A 25,095-nucleotide genomic window follows, 5' to 3' on the forward strand; every position below is an offset into this window, starting at 1 on the left:
TCATTGTTTAAAGCATCACTTAAAGCTGTGCATTTTCAGTAGGCCAAAAACACAGTAAATGGAAAATAGCAGACTGGAGGCATGACTGCCCAATGAGTATTTAAATGTGAGTACATAGTTCAGGACAGAGACGGTTCTGTGATGTTTTGGGGGTGTTTTATGTGGCCTGGTTCGGGCTTATACATTCAAGTACTGGAAATACGAACCAGAATGTTTATTTTAACACTGAGTGACTACGTGTTGCCCATTACTTACATCTCCATGAGTATTCTGTGGACACTCCAGTATTCCAATGACAACAGTGATGTTCAAAGGGCAGTGTGCATACATGCCTCATCTGATGAAAACTCAGGAACCCTACATCTCATCTGACAAGCTGTATCACCTGATCTTATTCCTATAAAAATGTCTGGGACTACCTTGATCAGCAGGTGAAATGAAGCAATCCACTTCCCCGAAATTCAGCAGCACTACGGGACCCAATTATCAATGAGTGTCTTCAGTTGGATACAGAATATCAGAGGAAACGTGGGCGCTCTTTCTTGGCGAATTGGACCATTATGAAGACTAGAGATGATGTTACATGATGTTATCGTGATGTCTCCTGGGGGGGTTACTAAGTTTTTGTCCAATGTGGTTACTTGGCAAGGAGAGTGGTCAAGTACATTTTAAAGGAACTGTCTGGGTGTTCACTTACAGTAATTTAGGGAAATTTCAAAAAACTTTTATCTTGATGATCGTATCGTGAGCTAACCCTGCACATTCTAAATGTGTACCCAGAGCCTTAACCACTGTACCTCCTCTGTAGATAATATTTTAGGTGTTTAATAAACACTTGTGTGGTTATTACGAATATATGAGTTACAGTAACATTCAACCAGAAATACAGTTCACTGGCAATAAATTCTTACTAAGCAGGAAGCAAGCTAATGATTATATAATTTTAAGTTGTGACATACATTCTAAAATCTGAACACCTCTATTTGAGCGCTATGTAAATATGTTATTCAGTGATGTGTGTTCTGCAGCAGTCAAACAAGTTTCAGTGCCATGACATTTTCAAGAATGACCATTTCTTTTAGACAGTCTAAGTGTGATCATAAAGGATTTTAGTAATTTGTTTCCCAACTTCTTAAGATCAGAAAAAATACTTTTCTAGTTCTTCACTTCACTTCATTAATTTATCCCTCAGGTCTCCAATCTCTCTCAGTTTCCTCACAATATGCAAGCAGAAAGCAGCAAGTAGAGATGATGCCAAAACTAAAAGCGTTTATAAAATGAGAACTCAACGAAATAATGCAAGACTGAATGTGGAGTATCTTAAGTAATTTACACAGACATTAACAATTTTGGTGCAAAATGTTACATATTTATAGCACGAAGTGAGAAAAAAGAACAATATTTGACAAAGATGTTAGGAAACACAATAATATTCCCATTGAAAAATGCCTGTCTGGATATTTGTTTATTTTTTCCATGAGAGGCTAGACCTGCTGAATAACTGGCTTGTTGAAAGAGAACAGAACAGTGAAGATTTTGATGACATACATGAGAATGACAGAGAGAGGAAAAAGACAATATGGTTGAAGAAACTTCAAACTATCAAGGTAATAATCCACACACAAAACATTTCACAACTAGATAATTCTGACACTTCACAGACAATTTCAATTTATTTTATGAGCACAATATGGTTTTCCATTATTTACAAGAAAATGAAAAATACTCCAACAGTAAATTCATTGTACAGTGTTTTTTTCCATAACTTTTCTGTAAAGTACATTATACTAAAATGAATGAAAAAGCAACAGTTACAAAGGTACACTCCATATTTGAAAGTGTAGTCACATTAAGTTTACAATCAGCCAATAACACTTATCTGCAGATGACTGATATCATATGGCAGTAGACACAACCCAATCTTATGATTGCTTAGTTGCAAGCTTCACAGCCACAGCTGACAATAAACAATGTATACATATGATGGGTTCTTCTTATAATATCTGAAATCTGAACTGTTTCAATTACTAGTTTTTCCAACACTAAATCATATTTTATAACTTACACAAAAGAACATTCCAAATTCTGCGAAAATTACAAGGAACAATACAGTGACACCTATTACCATATTCATGCAGCACTGTCATGCCAAAATGGATGCTCTATCAACATAAACATATGCCTTGAAGTCTCCGACTTTATTGCCACTTAGGTAAAGAAAAGATTCAAAACAAGTAATACAGAGGTAGGTTGTATCATACACCAGACGATCACATTCCCGGACAAGCCATCTGAAAAGAATGAATGTAATCAGATCACAGATTTTCATGAACTACACATGAAAAAAAAAAAAAAAAGGGAACTTAATAAAAGGAAAAACAAACTGCAGCAAACAAAGTCTGGCCCCACAGACAACATCATCATAGAATGCAAACTTTCGCAGCTCAAACTGTTCATTATTATTAGATTTTTCTAACTTAACATGCCATGCTAAGACTTCTGTAACAAAAGCTTACATCTCAAGGTAGAGTGAGGAGTCGCGGTTGATGCTGCACACAACCCATGTGATGACAATATGACATTGAGAAGGGCATGGGAGAATTCTAGTGCGGGGAAGGGTGGAGGAGAAATCAGCTACACAGTTGCACAGTGTCAGAATGGGAGTCCATGTAGTAACAAAAAGAATACCCAGGAAGACGCAGAGAAGGACATATGACACATATGATACAGGCAGTGGACAAAAACATGGGAACACCAAAACATAATACATTCCCATGTCTTATACAGTGTAGGAAATCCATTGGCATTCAGAACAGTCCAGTCGTCTAGGAATATATAAACACATGGTCTTGTATTGTTTTGAAAGGAATCGTATACCATAATTCCTGCAAAATAGAGGCAAGGTCACGTAACAATGATGAAGGTGGCCAGCTATCATGCACGCTTCTCTCCAAAGTGGAGCACAAAGGCTCAATACTGTTGAGATCTGGTGACTGGTGGCCAGGGGAGGTGTGACATGTCATCCTTGTGCTCACTAACCCAGCCCAGGATGATGTGAGCTTTGTGAACAGGAACTTGTGATCTTACAACACTGCAACACAATTTGTGTACAAACATTGTACAATGGGATGGACCTGATCAACCAAAATGGTCGAATAATTGTTGGCAGTAATTCGACCCTGTGAAGCACATCTACTTCTATGTACATATTCCGCAAGCCACATATGATGCATGGTGGAGAATACCTTGTACTGCTATTAGTAATTTCCCTTCCTGTTCCACTCACACATAGAACAAAGGAAAAATGACTACATATATTCCCTCGTATGAGCCCTAATTTCTATATTTTGTTTTTGTGGGCCTTATGCAAAATGTACGTTGGCAGCAGTAGAATCTTTCTGCAGTCAGTTTCAAATGCCCGTTTTCTAAATTTTCTCAATAGTATTCCTCAAAAAGAATGTCGACTCTCCTTCAGGGACTCCCATTTAAGTTCTTAAAGCACCTCCATAACATTTACATGTTGATCAGACCTACTGGTAACAAATCTAGTAGCCTGCCTCTGAATTGCTTCGATGTCTTCCTTTACTCTACATGGTGGGCATCTCAAACACTTGAGTAGTACTTAAGGCTGGGTTGTATTAGTGTTCTACACATGATCTCCTTTAGAGATGACCCACACTTCCCAAATTTCTCCCAATAAAATAAAGTCAACCACTCACCTTCCCTACTACAGTCCTTACATGCTTGTTCCATTTTATATCGCTTTGCAGCGTAACACCAAGACACACGATCAAGGTGACAGAGTGTGTCAAGTAGCACATACGGTATTCAAACATTGCATAATTGCTTTCCCTATTCATCTGCATGAACTTCAATTTTTCTACATTTAGAACTAGTTGCCATTTATCACGCCAACTAGAAAATGTGTATAAGATATCTTGTAACCTCCAGTCACTCAACTTCAATATCTTTCCATAAGTCACAGCATCATCAGCAAAAAGCCGCAGACTGCTGCTCACCCTGTCCATCAGATAATTTATGTATATAAAGACTAACAGCGGTCCTATCATGCTTCTCTGTGGCACTCCTGGTGATACCCTTGTCTCTGAGGAACACTCTGTCGAACACAATGTAATGGGTTCTATTACTTAAGAATTCTTTGAACCACTTACATATCTGGGAATCTACTCCATAAGCTTGTACTTGCCTGTTACCCTTCATCTACGGTCCGCAGAATATCATGCGAGGAAAGGGCAAGATGAGTTTCGCACAAGTGATGCTTTCAAAATCCACCCTTGTTTGTGGACAAAAGCTTTTCTTCCTCAAGGAACTGAAAATATATTCGAGAACCACGTGGCCCATGGAATATCACAATATGGCCCAAATCATCACCATACCCGCACCATGTTTCCATCTAGGCAGCAAGCAATCTGCATTGTAGACTTTTGATGGAGTACGCCAGATGTAAACTCAGCCAGAAATTGGAAACAGTGTGAAACAGGACATCCAACCAAGTGACTTTCTTCCACTGCTCCACAGTCCAGGCTCTGAGCACTATGGGACTTAACATCTGTGGTCGTCAGTCCCCTACAACTACTTAAACCTAACTAACCTAAGGACATCACACACATCCATGCCCGAGGCAGGATTCAAACCTGCGACCGTGGCGGTCACGCGGTTCCAGACTGAAGCGCCTAGAACCGCACAGTCCAGGTTTCATGGCTTTTCCCATTACAGGCATTTGCATCACTGATGTGTGGGCTTGCAGTTCCCAGCTTACGGAGCTCCCTTCACGTTGTTTTGGTGCCAATACGCTTCGCGAGTGCGACATTCAGTCCTGTAGTGACTTCTGCAGCTGTCATCCACTTATTTTTCATCACAGTCCTCACTAATGTTGTGCCTTAGAGGACGATATTTTTCTGGTTTCCCTGTATCCGGCATAAATCTTTGATTTGGTGCCTTCTGAAACACCCAACACTTTTGGCTACCTTAGTTATGGAAGCATCCAACATACAAGCACGAACAACTTACCCATGTTCAAATTCTCTTAGCTTTTACATAATGCGCTTATAACCACACCAAACAGTTCCATGAACAGCTGACAGTTACAATTGAGGCCATTACACATGTGCCATTCATGGTCGAAAAAAAAAGTGTCAACTGCAGACTTGGCTAGCATCTGCATTTATGTTCAAGCATCCATTTCTTGTGGTGTTTCCATATTTTTGCCCAACTGTTGTACTTGCTGCTCAATATCACTAGACAAATCATGAAGAGCTATATCTGAACTTTATATTTCGTACCCAACACCTTAACTCATTTCAGAACATATGCAGGAAAGTATGGAAACCATTTTTTCATAGTTTAAGTGTTCGCTATTGTTTCATTCATCGAGTCCTCAGAGGATTCATTGTAATGTTCAGCAGCAAGCTAATAAGTATTTTTAAGGTATATGGGCTGGCATATTCAACCAGCCTTTCTTCATACTTACAGGATTTGAAGAGTAATTTTCTAATGGTGTAAGCCACAACACATAATATAAAAAAGAAACATACTTTTGAAGACTGGAAAATTTATAAATAAAACGGAATCAAACACATTTCATAAAAACATTTCCAACCATCAAACAGTGTTGCCAGCAGCTAAGTTTGAAGCATGTAAGTTTTGTAATCACACAGCTGCCTTGTCCGATTCTCATTAGTAGCAATCTTTTTTTACTTTTATTTAAACTCCATATTTATTATCAAATGTAAGTGTTAATTAACGGGTACTAGATTCTAATTTTTAATGAGAACGTTATTGTTTGTAATTACTAATTGGTTAAAAATAAATTATAATTTTATACAGACATGTGAAATGCCTTATTGTTAAATGAAACTAGTTACACACATCAATCACCTTAAATAGAAAGTACTCAATTTCTTATTTGATGTTTCGCACTTTTGTACCAAATTTTAATTTACTGTGAAAGCTTAATATGATCAATTAATTAAAAATAAAATGATGTAATTTTAATAATGAAATATCCTTCTACATTTATTAAATAACATCATTTGATGATAAATATAGAATTAAGAAAAGACTTGTTGCTTTTTTTGGGGTCATCAGTCTCCAGGAGGTTTGATGTAGCCCACAGGAAATTTCTCTCCTGGACAAAACTCTTCTTCTCAGAGTAGCACTTGCACCCTACATCCCCAATTATTTGCTGGATGTACTCCAATCTCTGTCTTTCCCTCAAGTTTTTTTACGCTCTACAGCTCCTTCTAGTACCATGGAGGTTAATCCCTGATGTCTCAATACAAGTCCTATCAACCCGTCCCATCTTTTTGTCAGTGTTTTCATATGTTCCTTTTTTTGCCAAATTCTGCAGAGAGCCTTCTCATTCCTTACCTTACCAGTCCACCTAAACTGCAACTGTAGCACCACATTTCAAACACTTTGATTCTCTTCTGTTCTCACTTTCCAACAATCCATAATTCACTATCATTCAATGCTGTGCTCCAAACATACAAGGGTTGTACCAAATGTAAGATTCCTATATTTTTTACAAATAGAAAACATTGTTTATGGTTATTACTTTATACATCATTGAAAAGCTTCCACTTTTGTTTATTTTTCAACATAGTCTACATTTTTCTCGACACACTTTTGAAAACGGTGCTCCAGCTTTTGTATTCCTAAGTCGAAGAAATCTCCTGCCAACCTGATGAGGAAGTGTGTGACACCACTGATGAGATTGTTGTTTTGTTTTGCGGGTGTGGGTGTAATGTAACACCCACCTTTCATCGCCTGTGACGAGAGAGAGTCCAACAACTTCTCCTTGTTGCCTGCCCCCTTCAGACTGTTGAGGAAACTTGCAAGCACAGTCAAGGTGTTGCTACTTGTGTCCGTCAGCCAGTATCCAGAGAACCCAGCGAGCACACCCCCTTGTGTTAACCCAACGTTTCTGTTAAAGTTCTTTCAATTGTGCTGTGGGAAGCTTCAGGAATGTGTTCAACAAGTTCACGGACAGTGACCCTGCGATCTTTGAGCAGCTCACTGTTGATCTGGACAATCGCATCTGAAACCAGCAGTCTTCCACTCCGTTCTTCATTGTGAACGTCCGTGCGACCCTCAGCAAAAGCATTTGCTGATGTGCTGAATGGACATACACTCTTCACCATAAACCTCAGTCAGTTGCCGATGAATCTCCAGGGGCAGTAGCTTCCTTGCGTGGAAAAACCACATTACTGTTCGAACCTCGCACTTGGCGGGAGCAGCGATCAACACTTCCATATCTGACGGCTCCAAGCCAGCACTGTGAGACGTAGCAAATTGCAGTTGGGTGGACTTGAGAATGGGGGAACCACTGCACATGGCACTGTTGTCAGATTTAGCCTAGCGCCTTCCCTCGAGGCTGTAGCTCATTGGGAACCTTACTTTGGTACAACCCTTGTACTTTCTCAGAAATTTCTTCCTCAAATTAAGGCCTTTGTTTGAAAACAATAGACTTCTCTTAGCCAGGAATGCCCTATGTGCCTTCGTCATTTTGCTTTTTATGTCCTCATTGCTTCTTCTGTCATGACTTATTTTGCTTCCAAGGTAGTAGACCTCTGTAACGCCATTTACTTTGTGATCCCCAATTCTCATTTTAAGATTATCTCTGCTCTGATTTCTACTACTTCTCATTACTTTTATCTTTCTTCGTTTTTACTCTCAATCCATATTATATACCCATTACACTGTTCGTTCCTTCAACAGATCTAGTAATTCTTCTTCACTTTCACCAAGGTCAGCAATGCCGCCAATGAATCATATCATTGATGTGCTTTCAACCTGATCATGAAACACACTCTTAAACCATTCTTTTGTTTCAGTCACATCTTTTTCGATAGATTGAACAGTTGGGACAAAACACTGCCTCCCAGTCTTACATCCTTTTTAATTTGAGCACTGAGAATCAAACTGGAACTTTGGGATTATACGAGTTACATGCTATGCATGCAACTGCTAGTAAAAAGAAGTTTAGTTTTACTGCTTTAGAAAACTTATGTCTGGAAATTGACCTTCAGATTCAGTTACATATCAAGAAAACTGAAGAAGTGCTGTGTCATACCGACCCAACAGATACACAGTATCCACCTAATATATTACTATTCTGATTTAGTAGATTGCTCATAGTATGGGTTGACAAGATTTCTTTACAGCAGTCTGTCAGTAATATATAGCCAAGGGAAGCAACATGTTGTATCATTGATGCTTCTGAAAAATGCTGTGTTCCACAACTAAGAAAGTTATGCTGTATGTGCCACACGTTACAAACCAACACTGACATACTACAGTTGCACACCCACTATTTAAACACTTCCTGCTCAAACCTGGATGGTTGACTGGACATCTGTTGTTTACAGTTGTTAGCTCATGCTGCCGCTATAGTTACTGCACTGACGTCTCCTATATGCCGGGAATAAAATCAGTCACTGAACTTTTTGGATGAATGATAACTCCAATGCTTTTTATGACTGTTTCAGACTCTGGCATGTCATTGCGAATGTTTTGGCAACTGATCACTAGAATTTTAATCATTTTGTCTGTGGATGCCGTTTTTCTTTTTGGGTTTTACACTAATACTTTGGAGTATCTTACAGCAATAATTATCTGGATCAGATGGAGAGTCACCTAAGCTGAAACACCCTTGTGCACATGCCACAAACAATCAGCCACCTGGCTTCTGACATGTAGTGCACCCCTGACCCATTTAAAAGGACCCTTAATTCTCATGGCCCAGAAAGTAAGTCTAGCCTGTCACAGAACCTTCAAAGGTTCTGGTTTAAGACTTCTACTCAGTTGAGATCTGAAGCGACCCATCAGCCTCTTCAAGATGTTGAAAGATGCCTCCAAGTGTACCCACAGAGTGTTCAAGGTTGTCTTTCCCATCACTTACTACCAATTCCCTAAGGGGGGGGGGGGGCAATAATCACCATATGTTTCAGGTGCCTACAAGTAGTAGACCCCTATCGTTCTGCACTTGCTTCCTCATCGCAGAACACATCAGGCTTTCCAGCAGGTGAAGTCTGCCTCGCTTGCTGATTTCCAGTTTCAATGATTGGTTAGGGGGTTGGGTGTAATACCTCAATTTCTCCCCAGTTCCTGTCTACCATGTCCAGGCCTCCTAGATCTACCTCTGACACACCACTCATAGTCAGGTGAATGAGTTGTGATAGATCTTTTAATTCTAGGAGAGGTGACAGTTTCTAAGGGAGAGGACAGTACCTGAGGTACCTTCAGTAACTCTAATACCTGGTCCTCAGTAGTTTGTTGAACATATGCGTTTGATGCAACTTTAAATTACTTAACAGTGCTCACACAGATTTCCAACTGCTTATGACTGGAGATCAATATCAAACAGTAGAAAGTCTGGATACACCTTAACCATGCCACTTGCTGACTTACACTCTCCACTTAATCAGCATTCACAGAAAACAAGAGAATTTGGTGATTTATGTCACATGACCGTCTAACAAACCTGAACAAATTACACTTCCGAAAAGAAAATCCTTGTGTCACCTGTGCAGCTGGTGTTTCAGAGTAAGTGCCAAATATGCCACACTGAAATGGGTAATTGGACCAAAAGTTTTATCCACACCCTAATTATCGTACAAACAGACTGCCATTTGAGTCTCATACAGATTCCCGTACGGAGGACATAATGATAGACATCCCTGGGGTTGTGAAGCAGCTGAATTGGTTGAGAATAAATAAATCGCCAGGCCCTGATGGGATTCAAATTCGCTTTTACAGGGAGTACTCTATTGCATTGGCTCCTTACTTAGCTTGCATTTACCGCGAATCTCTTGCCCAATGTAAAGTCCCGAGCGACTGGAAAAAAGCACAGGTGACGCCTGTATATAAGAAGGGTAGAAGGACGGATCCTCAAAATTACAGACCAATATCCTTAACATCGGTTTGTTGCAGGATTCTCGAACATATTCTCAGTTCGAATATAATGCATTTCCTTGAGACAAGTTGCTGTCCATGCATCAGCACGGCTTTAGAAAGCATCGCTCCTGCGAAACACAACTTGCCCTCTTTTCACACGATATCTTGCGAACCATGGATGAAGGGTATCAGATGGATGCCATATTCCTTGACTTCCAGAAAGCGTTTGACTCGGTGCCTCACTGCAGACTGTAGTGTAGCGCTTGACACAGTCACGTCAATTAAATATTTGGGCGTAACATTGCAGAGCGATATGAAGTGGGACAAGCCTGTAATGGCAGTTGTGGGGAAGGCGGATAGTCGTCTTTGGTTCATTGGTACATTTTTGGGAAGATGTTGTTCATCTGTAAAGAAGACTGCTTATAAAACACAAATACGACCTATTCTTGAGTACTGCTTGAGCGTTTGGGATCCCTATCAGGTCGGATTGAGGAAGGACATAGAAGCAATTTAGAGGCGGGCTGCTAAATTTGTTACTGGTAGGTTTGATCATCATGCGAGTGTTACGGAAATGCTTCAGGAACTCGGGTGGGAGTCTCTGGAGGAAAGGAGGTGTTCTTTTTGTGAATCGCTACTGAGGAAATTTAGAGAACCAGCATTTGAGGCTGACTGCAGTACAATTTTACTGCCGCCAACTTATATTTCGCGGAAAGACCACAAAGGTAACATAAGAGAGATTAGGGCTCGTACAGAGGCATATAGGCAGTCATTTTTCCCTCTTTCTGTTTGGGAGTGGAACAGGGAGAGAAAATGCTAGTTGTGGTACGAGGTACCCTCCGCCACGCACCGTATGGTGGATTGCGGAGTATGTATGTAGATGTAGATAGATGTAGGAGGGCATTGTGTTTCACCGGCCTGGAAAAACATATACTGCCACAGATAGTTGGCAACAAATGTGCAGTTCACATATCAAAAAGGAATTCTGTTGATCAGGGCATCTTATAGCAGTACCAGCCAGCTTATGCAAGAAGACAAGCCCATGACTCTGCCAGCACTATTACACACTCAGCAGCACTAGCCATGCTGGTGCCTGAAGCCACTGAGCTACAAACTCATCACCCTAACCCACAGTGTCTCCACTGTCATAGTCCAAGGAGTGAAATGGTTAGATCCTGCCAGCGTAACAACTGTGACAAGACAACTAGTACTATGAGTGTAAAAACCATGAAGTGCATTGCTTTTTCAAATACACAGTCAATTCGAATAAACTTAAGACAGCAAGAAATTTCTTTGTTTATAGATAATAATTTATAAATTATTTTAATTCACTGAACATTTGGAATCAATATAAAAATCTGTGCCAAAGAATCAGTCTGAAAGTTTTGGTACTTCCTAAGATGCTGCTGCTGTTTTATTTCCAAGAAATGCAGTTTGGAGAGGTGCTCACTGCTAGTAAATTGACTACTATAATGGCTCACTAGCTGTTCAAATCAGTAATAGTGCTAAAATACATGTACTAATATTCATTTCTTTCATAATTTCAAGGCATCAGGAGAAAATGAATGCATTGAGAGGAACATAAGTTGCAGGCTTTTGGTAACTTCATCTTCCGAATGACTTGCATGCCAATGTTGTAATGTATTCAGAAATGAAATAAATGTTTGTCTGGATGACTGGTAATAATGAAACAGACATAGTTGTACCAATTTGACTCTGAAATGAAGAAACAGTTTTCTTAGGAGATGCCCACCCAGCAAAAACGAGAATTGTGGGGAGAAGAATAGTATGCACATTATTTGCAACAAGTATCTACAGCACTTCCACTGTTGCGGATGAAGGTAAGTTCGATATTCAGCAATTTCCTCCCCCCACTCTTTTCTTACACACAGCAAAACATCTGAAAACAAGACTCAGAGTGATCCTGCTCTAGCATGACAATGTGTAAGTTCACTGTGCACAGTAGTATTTTACTACCTTTTTTCCCTTTCTCTTTAAACAGATCATCTGATGACAGCTTGGTAGCAAGTCAAAATCTGGGTTGTTGAGGTTAGTCAACTGTTTTCATCTGTAGTAAGGCCAAATTAATCCACTCAATCGGGATGGATCAAAAATAAAACATGGAACTGAATTGTGGGGAAGTCATGTACTTTTGATATTCACATACTATTACACGGCAAAATGTAATAGAACTAAACAAACATTCCACAACTTTAAGTTGCATGCCTATATTTAATCAATCAAGCAATTAGTTACTGCAAATAAAATGTTTTTGTTACTGAAGTCACTAATTCCAGTAAACAAAAGCCATTGAGACATAAGTAAATGAACCAGGAATGAGTGACATACCCAAACACTGTATCACCTTTGATTACATTTTTCATTGTTATTGTATCATTTATTTCCCCATGTGTACTACATATGGCTGTTTGAATACACAATTTAGAAAAATGAAGGGCAAATCGAACATGGGAAGTTTTTTCCTAGTGCATATCTCAAATGATTATTTGACAAAGAGCCTTTACATGTATATGTAAGATAGTGACACTTAAGGTAGACCAAAAATCATAAAAATTTTAAGTCACAATAATGTTCACTTACTTTGCAGTAATTTTCTGGCACATCATGCATGTTTTACATTGCCTCCTGAATAAAGATGTATAGAGTGGATACTTTCCTGACTGTAAGCAGTCAGTTTCATGCAGTAGTCTGAAAACAATATGACACATCAGCAGAAGAAAATCTTTGGAAAAAGTAAAATAGAAATTTATCACGTAAGAAAGGTGGGTGTATGATCAATACTTATTCTTGTTAAACTTAGTGAATTAACACTCATTGATGTAATTATTGAACATGAGTTAAAATAAAGCTGAATCCAATCAGAAAACAGTACAATCTGGGAGACAAGCTGTCACTTTTTGACACCACTGGAGGGAGAATATCATCTGTCCTGAACTTTGAAGTTTCCAATCCCAATTTTTTTCTTTTGAACTTTGGCTTGAAAAAGTATGTGATTTCTTCTTTGTTCTTTTTACTACATACAGTTTCATTTGTAACAAATGATCTTTCTTCACAATGCGATTCTGTTACCTGGCAGCATCAAGGGTCCATTCTATTCAGTCAGTCTATAAAGTAAGCAATTTTTAATTTTTTTAAGCTAATACAGCAATTCAAATAAAATCTGGATGAATTACTCCTCATGCACATTCACACAAAATAACAGGGTAATTTTTATTTTAGTTTACTGAAAACATATAACAAAACTACAGTTTTGTTTCAAACACCCACTGTTTTATTATTTTTCAAATTTCAAAAACTGTGCCATTACTCCGTGTGCAATGTCCCATAGATTAAAAGAATTGTTTGTTTTTTGATTTCAGATAAGAGTTGCAGACTTCAGGACTTCCGTCATGTCACACCTTATTTTGGAAAGGGTAACTTTAACACCTTGGACAGGGGGCTTAACAATGAATTAATTTCTTACAAAATTCTGAAAATGTTGTCCAAGAGTCAATAAATAATGTGCAAAAAGGTTTACATGGATCACTTCCATTAGTTTAAAAAATCATAAAAAACTCTTACTTTATAGGCTGACTGAGGAGAATGGTCCCTTAAAACTTTTACTTGTTCCTATTGTTCACAATGAAAATTTCCAAGGAAAATATTGGAAAAGCTGATCATTTCTCATTGTCATCTCTATAAGATGCTGGAGATGTGCACTACTAAATTCATGAATCAGTAATGTACATAACTTCTAATTCGTAGAGAGAAATTTACATTGTGATTCAGATTATATTGCCAAGTGCCCATAGGAATTATCAAAACCAGCATCAACACCTATCTGGCTCAAAGAACATACTGGTCATTGCTGTCTGGCCTAAATTAACATTAGCAGATGAAGCACCAACTTCTATTCTCCAATAATAGGTTTATGCTAGGATGCAGAGTTAGGCATAGAAGTTCAGGCACACAAATGCAACTTTTAACAGAAAAGGAGGACTGAAATTTGATAAGTTGTGAATATCAGTGTTAAATAAAGCAACCAACACAAACACTTCTGGTGTAAAAGTTCCATAGCACAGGTCAGTGTAAATCTGCGATTTTCAGCAAAGGTTGGGTGACATCATGATTATTTTATTTGTTTAGTGTGAGCATTATATGATTACTAATGAACAGTTTAGCAGTTTAGGTTAGATGAGAAAGTACAATGCACATTTATTCAACAGTTTACATTGGAAAACCAACTTCCTATGTCTCCATTGCCTCTGAAAATGTCTTCTGCAGGAAGTGATGGAACTCAGATGTTTAAATGCGACTAGGCATACTGAAGTGTGAGCGAGCGTGTGAGTGTGTTTAAGTATTTGGGATAAATTCTTTCCCCATAAATCCTGAAGGCCTTTGAGCCACACTTGCACTTGTGTGGACACCTTTACATGCAGAATGTCTTTGGTTCCATTTCCTAACTATAGTTTCTCTGTTGTCTGTGTTCGCCAATCCCCTTTACCAACTGTCTCCTCTTAAATCAAAGGAGTTATGTAAAATAAGCTGTGGCGGCCCACAAACCACATCTGGATAGTGGATGTTTACTTTGAGGAGTGCGCCTACGACTGCTGGAGAGTTGCCGCTTCCCTCTGCCTGTGCAGTAGTAGGTTGTACTCTGGAGATCAACTAGGCCTGTATCCTACTGCCTTGGTTGGTGGACATGGGCGCATATACAATGCGTAATTCTGATAGGCCTAACATAGGAATTATGGTGAACACTACTTCTTGTGCACGATAAAGGGACTGCCTCAGTTCATGGAATCCCCTGTGCTTTTGCTAATGAATTTTGTCTGCTGTAAGCTGATAAGGCTTACACTGCTGGCTGTTGGTTTCGCTGGCAGAATTCTGCTAGTAAGGATGCACCCAAGTTAAACATTTACAATTGTAAAGGGGCTTCCATTTTACCTCATTCTGTTTGAGATTAACTGGTCTACTAAGATTCACTTTTACCTATGCTGGTGCACGTATTTTCTACGTTCATATATCTTTAAAAAAATTTTTGTCAGTTACGATTAAAAGACTGATGTGTATGTTGTAATTTATTTAGTTACATAAATTCTGCTCTGTTAGGCCCAAGTACTTGGGGGTAAAACTGACTTAGTTGTCTGCTCTCATTTTCTTTGTCATGGATGGAGGTCCACATGCTGTGTGTGTACACACACACACACACACACACACACACACACACAAATGTGTGCATACGCCTATATATCCTACTGAAAATGTTACCATTACCAAAATGAAAGAGCGTTAAATTTTGCATCAAACGACCCACTTAAATGTAAAAATTGGTGCAGCTGTTTGGCTGCAATCAGTTGTCAAAGTTCAGTCCTTTTTACCAACTTGGCTAACAAGTCCACTTCAATGGCTGTAACTCAAAAACAGCTACTTCAAATGAAAAATGTGAAGTTAAAGTTGTAGAGCCTGAAATTTCATGCTACAAAAGCACCTAGTTTTTTAGTCTTACGCACTATTAAGCTTTCATACATTGAAAGCCACAGTAATTCCATTTTGTTGTTTTTCTGTCAGTCAAAGTTATTCAGTGTAACGAAATTTCCAATAGGAAGACATAACTGTATCCCTTCTTCGAGTGTAGACGTATCCATAGATCTCCTTCGAGAGGCTGCCATACCCTCTGTTCCTTTGTTATTATTTCCACTGTTAGCTGCGCCCAGTCTTCCTGTGTTGTGCGAGGTATATATTCCAAATCTCCTTGTGCCTAGCAAAATTCTCATTTCCTCATTTGAGTTTAGTTCTGTGGCCAGTGCATTTAAAATGTGTGCTCCAGATCATATGGAGGTGTGCTTATGTGCTATGGCAATTTACCCTATAACAATCCAGCCAGGATAGAAAAATTACAGCACATCATAAGTTATTAACTGGTCTGGCTGAAGTTGAAGTGCAAAATGCTTGTCAGAAGAAGTACAATAAACCAAAACTGATTAGATCTTTAACAAAAGGCCCTGCACCAACAATGTAGAATGTTTCATCATACAAGAAGATATCTGATGTTAAGAAACACTGCTTTTATTTTGGCGAGGAAACTGATGTTATTTGGTAAAAACTAAGCAGATTTCTCCATTCAAAGCAAAATATTGTTCTAAAGTGATGAAGCTTGAATTATGAGGTACTGTTATTGGGATAGCTGAAAGGCGAGGTGAAGACTGGGCTAGTGAAGTATTAGAAAATATTTGTGATGAGGACATATCTGCTAAAGGTGCTCAATTTCATAAGTTTTGTAAGAAGGATTTTTACCAGCCATCAGGGATGGAGGAAAACAAGGAAGTCCTCAATCCACACAGACAGATGAAGCAATAGAAATTACTTCTTCATACACCAAACAATCAGAAGAGTGCCAGCTTACATTGCAAGAGTTGAAGGTTAAAATCACAAATGACTGGGAGGCACATGTAAGGCCCATAAAAACCCGACTCTTCTGGAAGTATGGTGAAGAAATAATGACTGCTGACAGACTTAAAAAGGGCACAGTAGTCTATTTTGAAAGTACAGGCTATAAGATACTGTCTGATAGTTCCTATAACAGGAAGCTATTTGATCCATGAGAAGAACGCCTGAGAATTTTATGTGCTGTTGCAGATACACTTCATGAGGACATCTGTACCCAGGTCTATAATACATCAGAAACATTGCTCCATTTCTTTGAGTTGTTGATTTTGAAAAAACAAACAAAAACCTCTAGATAAATGGAAAAAATGTGAGTTGCATTGTCACATGCAGTGATTTCTGCAGTAAGGCCCTGGTCATTTCTATCTTAATTATTGAACTGGACTCAGTACATTCATGTACAAAAGATTCAGATCAAGACATTGTCGACCCTTCGTGTAATTGGATTTGCAGCACCATACACTGAAGCTTCCTATTTGAGACATCTTCAACTGCATGACCTGGGCATCTGAACATAACCAGTGAAGCAGTCATCCAGTTCATCTGTGATAACACTGATTTTACATCTGTGTGACTGACACTTTGAATACTTCCCATTACATGGGAAGAATCATGGTAGTCACTCCCTATACAGCTATGGTTTGACAAGAACACTTATCGGGAAAGAAGACATTCACCTTCTGAATTTTTGTCTACAGTTGGTGCACCTCAGCTGATCACTTATCAAAAAGCAAATCATGATGGCTTAAACAATATTATTATAAAGGATCTCAATTTTGATGACCCTGAGTGCTTGAAGGAACTGCTCTCTGAATATGAGATTCTGTGGCTTTACGGAAAGTGGAAGAAATTCACTGACGTGCCAGAGTGGAAGAAGCCACAAAAAGTCTGTTTGTTCCAAAATACTGGACCTCCCATTCTTAAATTATCCTCCAACTTTTTATGACAATATATACATTTCTTCTAACAGCATCGAAAAAATGCAAAAAACATGATCAAAGGTGACTTTTGTTACATTCGATAATTCACTTTATCTGATGGTAATGGATATTGTTGGAAGTGAAGGCAGTAATTTAGAGCATGTCATTGTACATCTGGGTGTATTTCACCTTCTAATACCCTTATTGGTCCACAGCTCATGGTCTCGCGGTAGCGTTCTCGCTTCCCGAGCACGGGGTCCCGGGTTCGATTACCAGCAGGGTCAGGGATTTTCACCTGCCTCCAGGTGACTGGTGTATTTGTGTCGCCTTCATCATCATCATCATCATCATCATCATCCATCCCCATTATGGTCAGAGGAAGGCAATGGCAAACCACCACCACTTGGACCCTGCCTAGTACGGCGGTGCATGTCTCCCGAATCGTTCCTCTACGCTCTGTCAAGGAGTATGGGACTACTTCATCATCATCATCATCATCATCATCATCGTCATCATTCATCAATACCCTTATTGGAGTGCATCGGTACAATAATGGCAGGAAGTGCCTTAGAGACTTACAATCCACAATATTTCCTGGAAACAGTTTCGGTACAGTTTTGAGTGGGCATGCGTATGCTTGAGCAGAGCTAAGCATACACAATGGTTCACATAGTATTGTCATATTACACCTTTCAGGAGACTAAGTTCAAAGATGATGAAACGAAAATAATTGAGGAATTGTTGCTTCCCCATAACAGACCTTCCATATTCAAATGCCATGAATACAAAGATTACATAAATATGATGATAAGAGTTCGAAAATGTGACTTGCAATGTGGAGAAAGAGGAAAAACAGCTAAATTATGGGTGTCATGTTATCACATGGTTATGTCCACAACACAGTTCACTGTGGCTGAGTGTACTGGAAACTGTATTTAAATACCAGGAAGGAAATGCTACTGTACTTTTGCACTGCTGGTCATTTCCTGTATTTACAAGATATGCTCACATTGGAAGACTGAATGAATGCTACTGAATTCAACAATTTACAACTGAAAGCTACTTCACCACTAGGCGATGTGATAAATTTCAGTGATGATGAGGATGATGATGATGATGATTGGTTTGTGGGACACTCAACTGTGCAGTCATCAGCGCCCGTACAAAGTCCCAATTTTTCACAGTCACAATTTTGGTGTGGCATATGGTCTGATATGATACTAGAGCAAACTTCAATGAAGACAATGAAAGTGAAAGGCAGTTTGACTCAAGGACATGGGTTTTCAGATCCTGTTCTCACAAAGTGAACTTCAGGGATGGCATCCTTACATGCTGTTTGTCAAAAAGCAGATGGGGGCATGTCCAGTATGGTCTCCATACCAGCAGTGCATGTGGGTCTCCATCCCAGCAATGGATATGCTGCTAATTCCATCTGTTATGGCTAAGCAGACCAGTCTCTGCACCTTGCCAAGCTGCTTTGCAGCCACGTCCTGTTTTTCTTTATTCCATGATTTCTGGCACCATGTTGCAAGTTCTTTGGCAGTTAATCACTAGGATTTTAATTACTCTAACCTACCAAGGAATTTCTGTTGATCTACTGACACGTCTACGTCTATGATAGCTATACTTATCTGGACTAGATGAAGAATCATTTAAAAATGCCATTACGTGCACAGCCCACACACAGAAAGCTACCTGGACAGCAGTGTCTAATGTGTGGCATACACCTGACCCATTTAGGTGGATCCTCCAGATCTCAACCCTATGGGGTAAATCCAGGACATTGTAGCCTTGATTTTTACAACCTTTGAAGTCTCTAGTTTAGCCCCTACACTCAACACAGAACCAGGGGGCTGTGGTCAGCTTTGGTAGCACTGCTGCAGACTGTGAGCTTTATTGAAACTCCATCAGAAAGGCTGATCATCTCAACCTTCTATGCCAATTTCTAGAACAGTCCATATATGACCTCAGATTTGTCCCAATGTGCACCATAATCTGCAGTTGGTTGCATCCTTTTACCTCGATGGCATCTGGAATAGCTTCTTCAACATGGTGAATGAGGCCCCCAGGCAAATAGATTAAGTGCACTTGGTGTTCCTTCCCATCTCTTACAACTATTTCCCTACAGGGTCCCATTATTTACCATACGTTTGGACTGCCAAGGATTAATAGACCCCTGTACTTTTGTTTTTGCTTGCTCTTGACACAGAACACAGCATGTTCCCCAACAGGTGAAGTGAGTCTCACTGGCACAGTTTCAGTTGAAGACAGCACCTCAAACTCGTTGCTAGGGGCTGGGTGTGAAACCATGAACTAGCCCTGGTTCTTGTCTCCCCCACACAGAGTGCCTAACCCTACTACTGACATGCCACTCACAGTCGAGTGTGTGAATAGTAGTGACTGATGCTCTATTACCTGTAGAAGAAACAGTATCCACAGGAGAGGACAGTGGTTGAGATTTTTATATCTCCTCTACATGACTCTTGGGAGCCTTCCCAATACACCTATTTGCAACAGCTTCCAATCATTTGAGATTAGTAATGGTGATTTACAGCTACTTCCAAATGTCAACTAACTAATCGTGTGTACAACAACAGCACTCACAGCTGAGCTGTACTGTGGCATGTGCAACACTTTATAAAATAATAAACAAGTAACTCCCAAATAGTCGTGCTGGTTAATTAGAATGCTATTGAGATTTCTATTAAAAATAAATAAATAAATAAAACCAAGATAAAAGTTATTAATCTCCTGAAATACTTTTAGATGTTAGTATCACCAACAAACTCAACAATAGCATTAATTTATAATAAATGTAGACACTATACATTCATGCTTAAAAGGGAAAACTTCAATTTCACATGATACATTAGTTATAATATATGCTACAGTAAGTAAATCAAAAATACTGGTTTACTATGAAATACATTATGAGTAACAACTTAAACTTCTGAAAATTCTCAAAAACGTATATTCATACATGCTGATATACAATGAAATTGAACAAAGATGCTGAATTGATCAAAGATACTACTGCTATTCTTCTCCAAAGACTCATTCAGTTCTATATGCAGGTTGACACTGATTAACTTACTGCCAATGAAAACAATCTACAATGAAGTTTTCACACCCTGAATAAAGAAATAAAATGAAAGTAATAGACTTAATAGAACCAGAGTCAAAAATATCAAAGATAGTAGTTAAATAATTTAATTGTATAAATAAAAAATGTACTCACCAAGCAGTAGCAGAACACACACATTTAGAAGGTTATAATTAGGCAGGCTTTCGGAGACAGTGGCTCGTTCTTTAGGCAGAAGGGTTGAAGGGGAAGGAAGAGGGGTGAAGGGAAAGGACTGCAGGCGTCTAGGAAAAGAGGCAGATTTCGGGAAAGTCACACCGAGCCATGGGTCAGGGAAAACTTACCAGATGGGATGAAAAGGAAATACTGAGTCTGAATCTCTCTCTCTCTCTCTCTCTCTCTCTCTCTCTCTCTCTCTCTCTCTGTGTGTGTGTGTGTGTGTGTGTGTGTGAGAGAGAGAGAGAGAGAGAGAGAGAGAGAGAGAGAGAGAGACTTGTTTATGTGCCTGTCAATAACTCAACAACTCAACTTTTCAGTGAGTTAGTACCTTTACTACGTCCATTACCTGTCTTCCACCAAGGAATTTACGACACCATAAATAATGTTCCAGAAAATTAGCTTTTCATGTATTTGTAATAGAGCCATACAAGTAATACAAAAAGCATTCATTCAAAAATTGAGGATCACTCAGCGTACAGAAGACACACACGTCGGAAATTAATAGGAGAGACTTTCTATGTCACTGTCGACAAAAAGAGCTCATGTAAAGTAACAAGGCACTGGCACAGAAACAAATTCAGGTTGTGAGTGTTGTGTGATTCCATCACTCTGTTCCAAAGGGCAGGTGCCAATGTGACTGCTGCCTGCCAACCTGTACACTTTGAGCATTCTTCTTGCTAACTCTCTACCACAAAGCACAGACTGTAGTCTCCATGTAATACGTACTTTCAAAGTTCATCATCGGTCATGTATGATTACATGCAACACCATCAAATTCACACAGGAAGAGGCAAACAAGAAAGAGAAAAAAAAACCCTCATTAACAACTCTGCTCGAGAGGATTTCAGGAACCATTGGCTAATACAGTCACTGAATGAAGAGAGTACAGAACAAAGTGAAAGGGGGGTGGGGAAGGGGAGGGGAAGCACAGCTATAAGTATTTCTCAAGACTTCACTGCTTTGGAACAATGCGGTAGACGCAGAAGAAAGTTCCAAATACAGACAAACATCTATCCCATAGCAAGCAGGTACAAACCCTTGCAATATATAAATGCTAAACACTGGGATAATCATTGCGTAATAATCCACGAGATGTGTAAACACAAACATCAGTCACCACAAAAATGTAATGTAAATGGTATTCATAATGTAAAATAGGTTAGAAAATAAAGTGCTTAAAAATAGGTACAAATTGTCAAGCTACAAATCATTTACATCCTAGTTACATTAATCAGCCACTACCATTAGGTATGAAGGACCACATCATATGTGACTGTCATATCAGACTGTATTTTGAAAACCAGATCTAGCACTAATATTTATATAAAAAAATGTAACCAACCGCAAGATAACTAAATGAGTGGCTAAGTTTGACTTTATGAACTCCTAGTAGTAAATGTATCGAAACAGTAATGATGATAAAGCAACTTCATCATATTGAAGTAATAAATTTAAACAGGGTCAGACAACCACTGAAGATGAAGTGCACCCAGGCCATCTAACTGAGATCACCACAAAGGAGACCATTGACAAAATCCATGATATGGTAATGCAAGACCACTGAACACAAATTCGTGAGATTGCTGAGACTATAGGCATCTCACCTGAGTGAGTGCGTAATATCCTGCACGGAGAATCGGTTATGAAGAAACTGTGTGCAAGGTGGGTGTTGTGATAGCTCACTATCTACCAAAAGTGCATCCGGCACAACACTTCAACATGTTGTCTTGTGAAATTTAATCACAATCTGCAAGACTTTTTTCGGTTATTTATGACTCTTGACGAAACTTTGGTCCATCACTACACACCATGGTCAAAACAGCTGTCAAAACAAACAATGGACAAAGGCTGTGGAAAGTGCACCAAAGTACGCCAAAAACCATTTTGTCACTGGTAAGGTGATGGCCACAGATTTTTGGGATTCCAATGAATAATCTTCTTGGATCAATTGGATAAAGGCAGAACCATAACTGGCTCTGTTTTGCTTCATTGTTGGATTGTCTATAACTTGTGTTGGCTTAATAAAGACCACACAAAAAAGCGCTCTCATCAGGATAATGCACCATCCCACAGACCTGTGATAACAATGGCGAAAGTGTATGAACTGGGCTCTGATTTGGTTCCTCATTCACCCTATTGACCACACTTAGCCCCAAGTGATTTCTTCCTGTTCCTAACTTGACGCTAGGGCTTGAGGGGAAACAATTTTCACCAAATGAAGTGATATTGCAGCTGATAAGTATTTTAAAAAGCTGCACACACAACATATTTTTCCGATGGGATGAAAAAGCTGGAGGACCACTAGGCCAAGTGTGTATCCCTCAAAGGGAGAAGTAAGGGGAGTTGTATCTAAAACAAACATTTCTTCTTTCTTTTTTATCAGACTTATGAAACCACTATCATAGATGCTTAAGTCAATTAATAAAATGTGCATTTACGAGCCTGTTAATCCACACAACTCATTTCATATGCACTGATGATAGCTATACTGTAGCTGAAATTTAGATCTGCAGTAAAAAACAGATTGAATCACAACTGACTGCTGACATTTCCTATTTGAATTACGTCACAGTCACAGTGCACAATAGCTCTAAAGGCATCCAACCTGATGATAAATACAATTCTCAGCCATTGGAATAAACAATTTCAGAAAAGTTCAAACTTCTATAATCATATTCAATTACAAGTTTAAACTTACCACTAGTATTTTTGTGTCATTTTATTTTATTTCTAGAAGCTTTTCATTAATGTTTCCAGTCACAAACTAGACAACTCCCCCCCCCCCTCCCCGCCACTCAGCCCCCTCCCCCTTCTTCAGCATTTTCAAAAAAACATCAATAGAGGCCAAACAGACCTCCTGTGTTTATTCTTGCCCAGTTATTCTTCCATCCTGCTTAACTATATGCAGCTCTTTTCCTACTAGATATGCAAACTATTGGTTTGTAAATGACTATTAACGTAACTTATTCATTTCCAATTTTTTTGGATTCTACATTAAATTCCATTTACAAGTGCGATAAAGTAACTAAAAATTCATGCCATAAACTACGTGATATAAACATACCTTGCAGTGCGAAAGACTATGAGATGCTCACAGTTGCCCATGTGCACAAAAACATATGGACGACCAAATCTTAGACATAGATCTGTTACTCTTGTCTTTTCCATGCTCTTAGTTTCCAGTGATGCTAGGCTTACTCCTTGTGATTCAGCCCAAGTTCTTATTTCGGAACTGTAATCAATATTACCAGGTGTCCTTTTGTCATTATAGAAGACATCCTCAATAAAAATAAAACTTGAAGGGAGTATATCCTACAGAACATAATGTAAATCTTGCATTAAAATTGTTAAAATAATTACTGAAAATAATAAATAGAATGTACAGTTAATCTAAAGCAGATCTTAAAACAATTTATGGAACCAAAGACTCTGGTACAAGGTACATTCAAATCTTATTGGATGTAAAACACTAGCAGCTGTAAATAGCCAATTTATGATATTGAGTTCGTATCTTACCCAAAAAGAAACTCTGAAGATGAAATGTGATTACAATTAATGTAAACACCATCCTCCCCAAAAACTCTTTTAGGACAAGGTAAAGTAAGTCAATGAGGTTCTATACTGTGTTCATAGGATCCTGAGAATACATATGGGATAACACAACAAGTCACATTTTTCAGAGGCCGAAAAAAATAAACGTGGGTGGGTAAGAGTTGTGTGTTGCAAACTACACTTCTCACAGTTGTTTTTGGTGTAACATTCACTGACAGTCTGCCACACACACACACACACACACACACACACACACACACACACACACAGTCTTCCACCAACAACCTGGTTAAATACAGAAGTAAACTGTATGGGCTCTGGCTGCTGTCATCAACTGGGTAGCACAAAATGCAAAACCAAAATCAGACTTCTGTATTGAATGGTGCAGACAATGAAGTTTAATCTCTGACTTGCATGAATTTAATCTGCATTCTGACTCTTGATAAGTCCAGGAAATTGATATATTATTGAAAAGAGTTGAAATGTATACCATTATTCCTACACATAAAACCACTTGAAATGCTCTCTCGTCTACTTCGGAATTGGACTAGGATGGGATAGGAAATAGACCACAACCTTTATAAGGAACCATTCTCACATTCCGGTATATTGATAATTTTTACTTATGGACTGTCTGACAGCAACTGAATAAAACACAATTTTAGTGCCATACGCGTTTCGCCTTTATTTTCTGCAAGGCATCATCAGTGGTACATTCAAATCTTATTGGATATAAAACACTAGCAGCTGTAAATAGCCAATTTATGATATTGAGTTCATATCTTACCCAAAAAGAAACTCTGAAGATGAAATGTGATTACAATTAATGTAAACACCAGCCTCCCCAAAAACTCTTTTAGGACAAGTCCTACACTACAATGTTCACAGATTTTTGTTCTAACCAAACAGGTTCCAGACAGTATATTATTTACATGATGAATATGAGTTGTCAAATACACA

At 38.8% G+C, this 25,095-nt stretch overlaps 1 protein-coding gene across 1 annotated transcript in view; it reads right to left on the bottom strand.

The window, feature by feature from the left end:
* Nucleotides 1-1,641: 1,641 nt before the first annotated feature.
* Nucleotides 1,642-25,095, bottom strand: part of LOC126203092 (snRNA-activating protein complex subunit 3-like) — a 73,380-nt gene continuing 49,926 nt past the window's right edge. Inside the window, exons 4-6 of the mRNA XM_049937335.1 lie at nt 23,648-23,895; nt 12,517-12,624; nt 1,642-2,291 (exon numbers count right to left, since the gene is read on the bottom strand). Of these exons, the coding sequence (XP_049793292.1) occupies nt 2,144-2,291; nt 12,517-12,624; nt 23,648-23,895 (504 nt within the window). The 3' untranslated portion in view covers nt 1,642-2,143. The remainder of the gene's footprint in view (nt 2,292-12,516; nt 12,625-23,647; nt 23,896-25,095) is intronic.

Source organism: Schistocerca nitens, chromosome 9, assembly GCF_023898315.1.
Source record: "Schistocerca nitens isolate TAMUIC-IGC-003100 chromosome 9, iqSchNite1.1, whole genome shotgun sequence".
Taxonomy (NCBI): Eukaryota; Metazoa; Arthropoda; class Insecta; order Orthoptera; family Acrididae; genus Schistocerca; species Schistocerca nitens.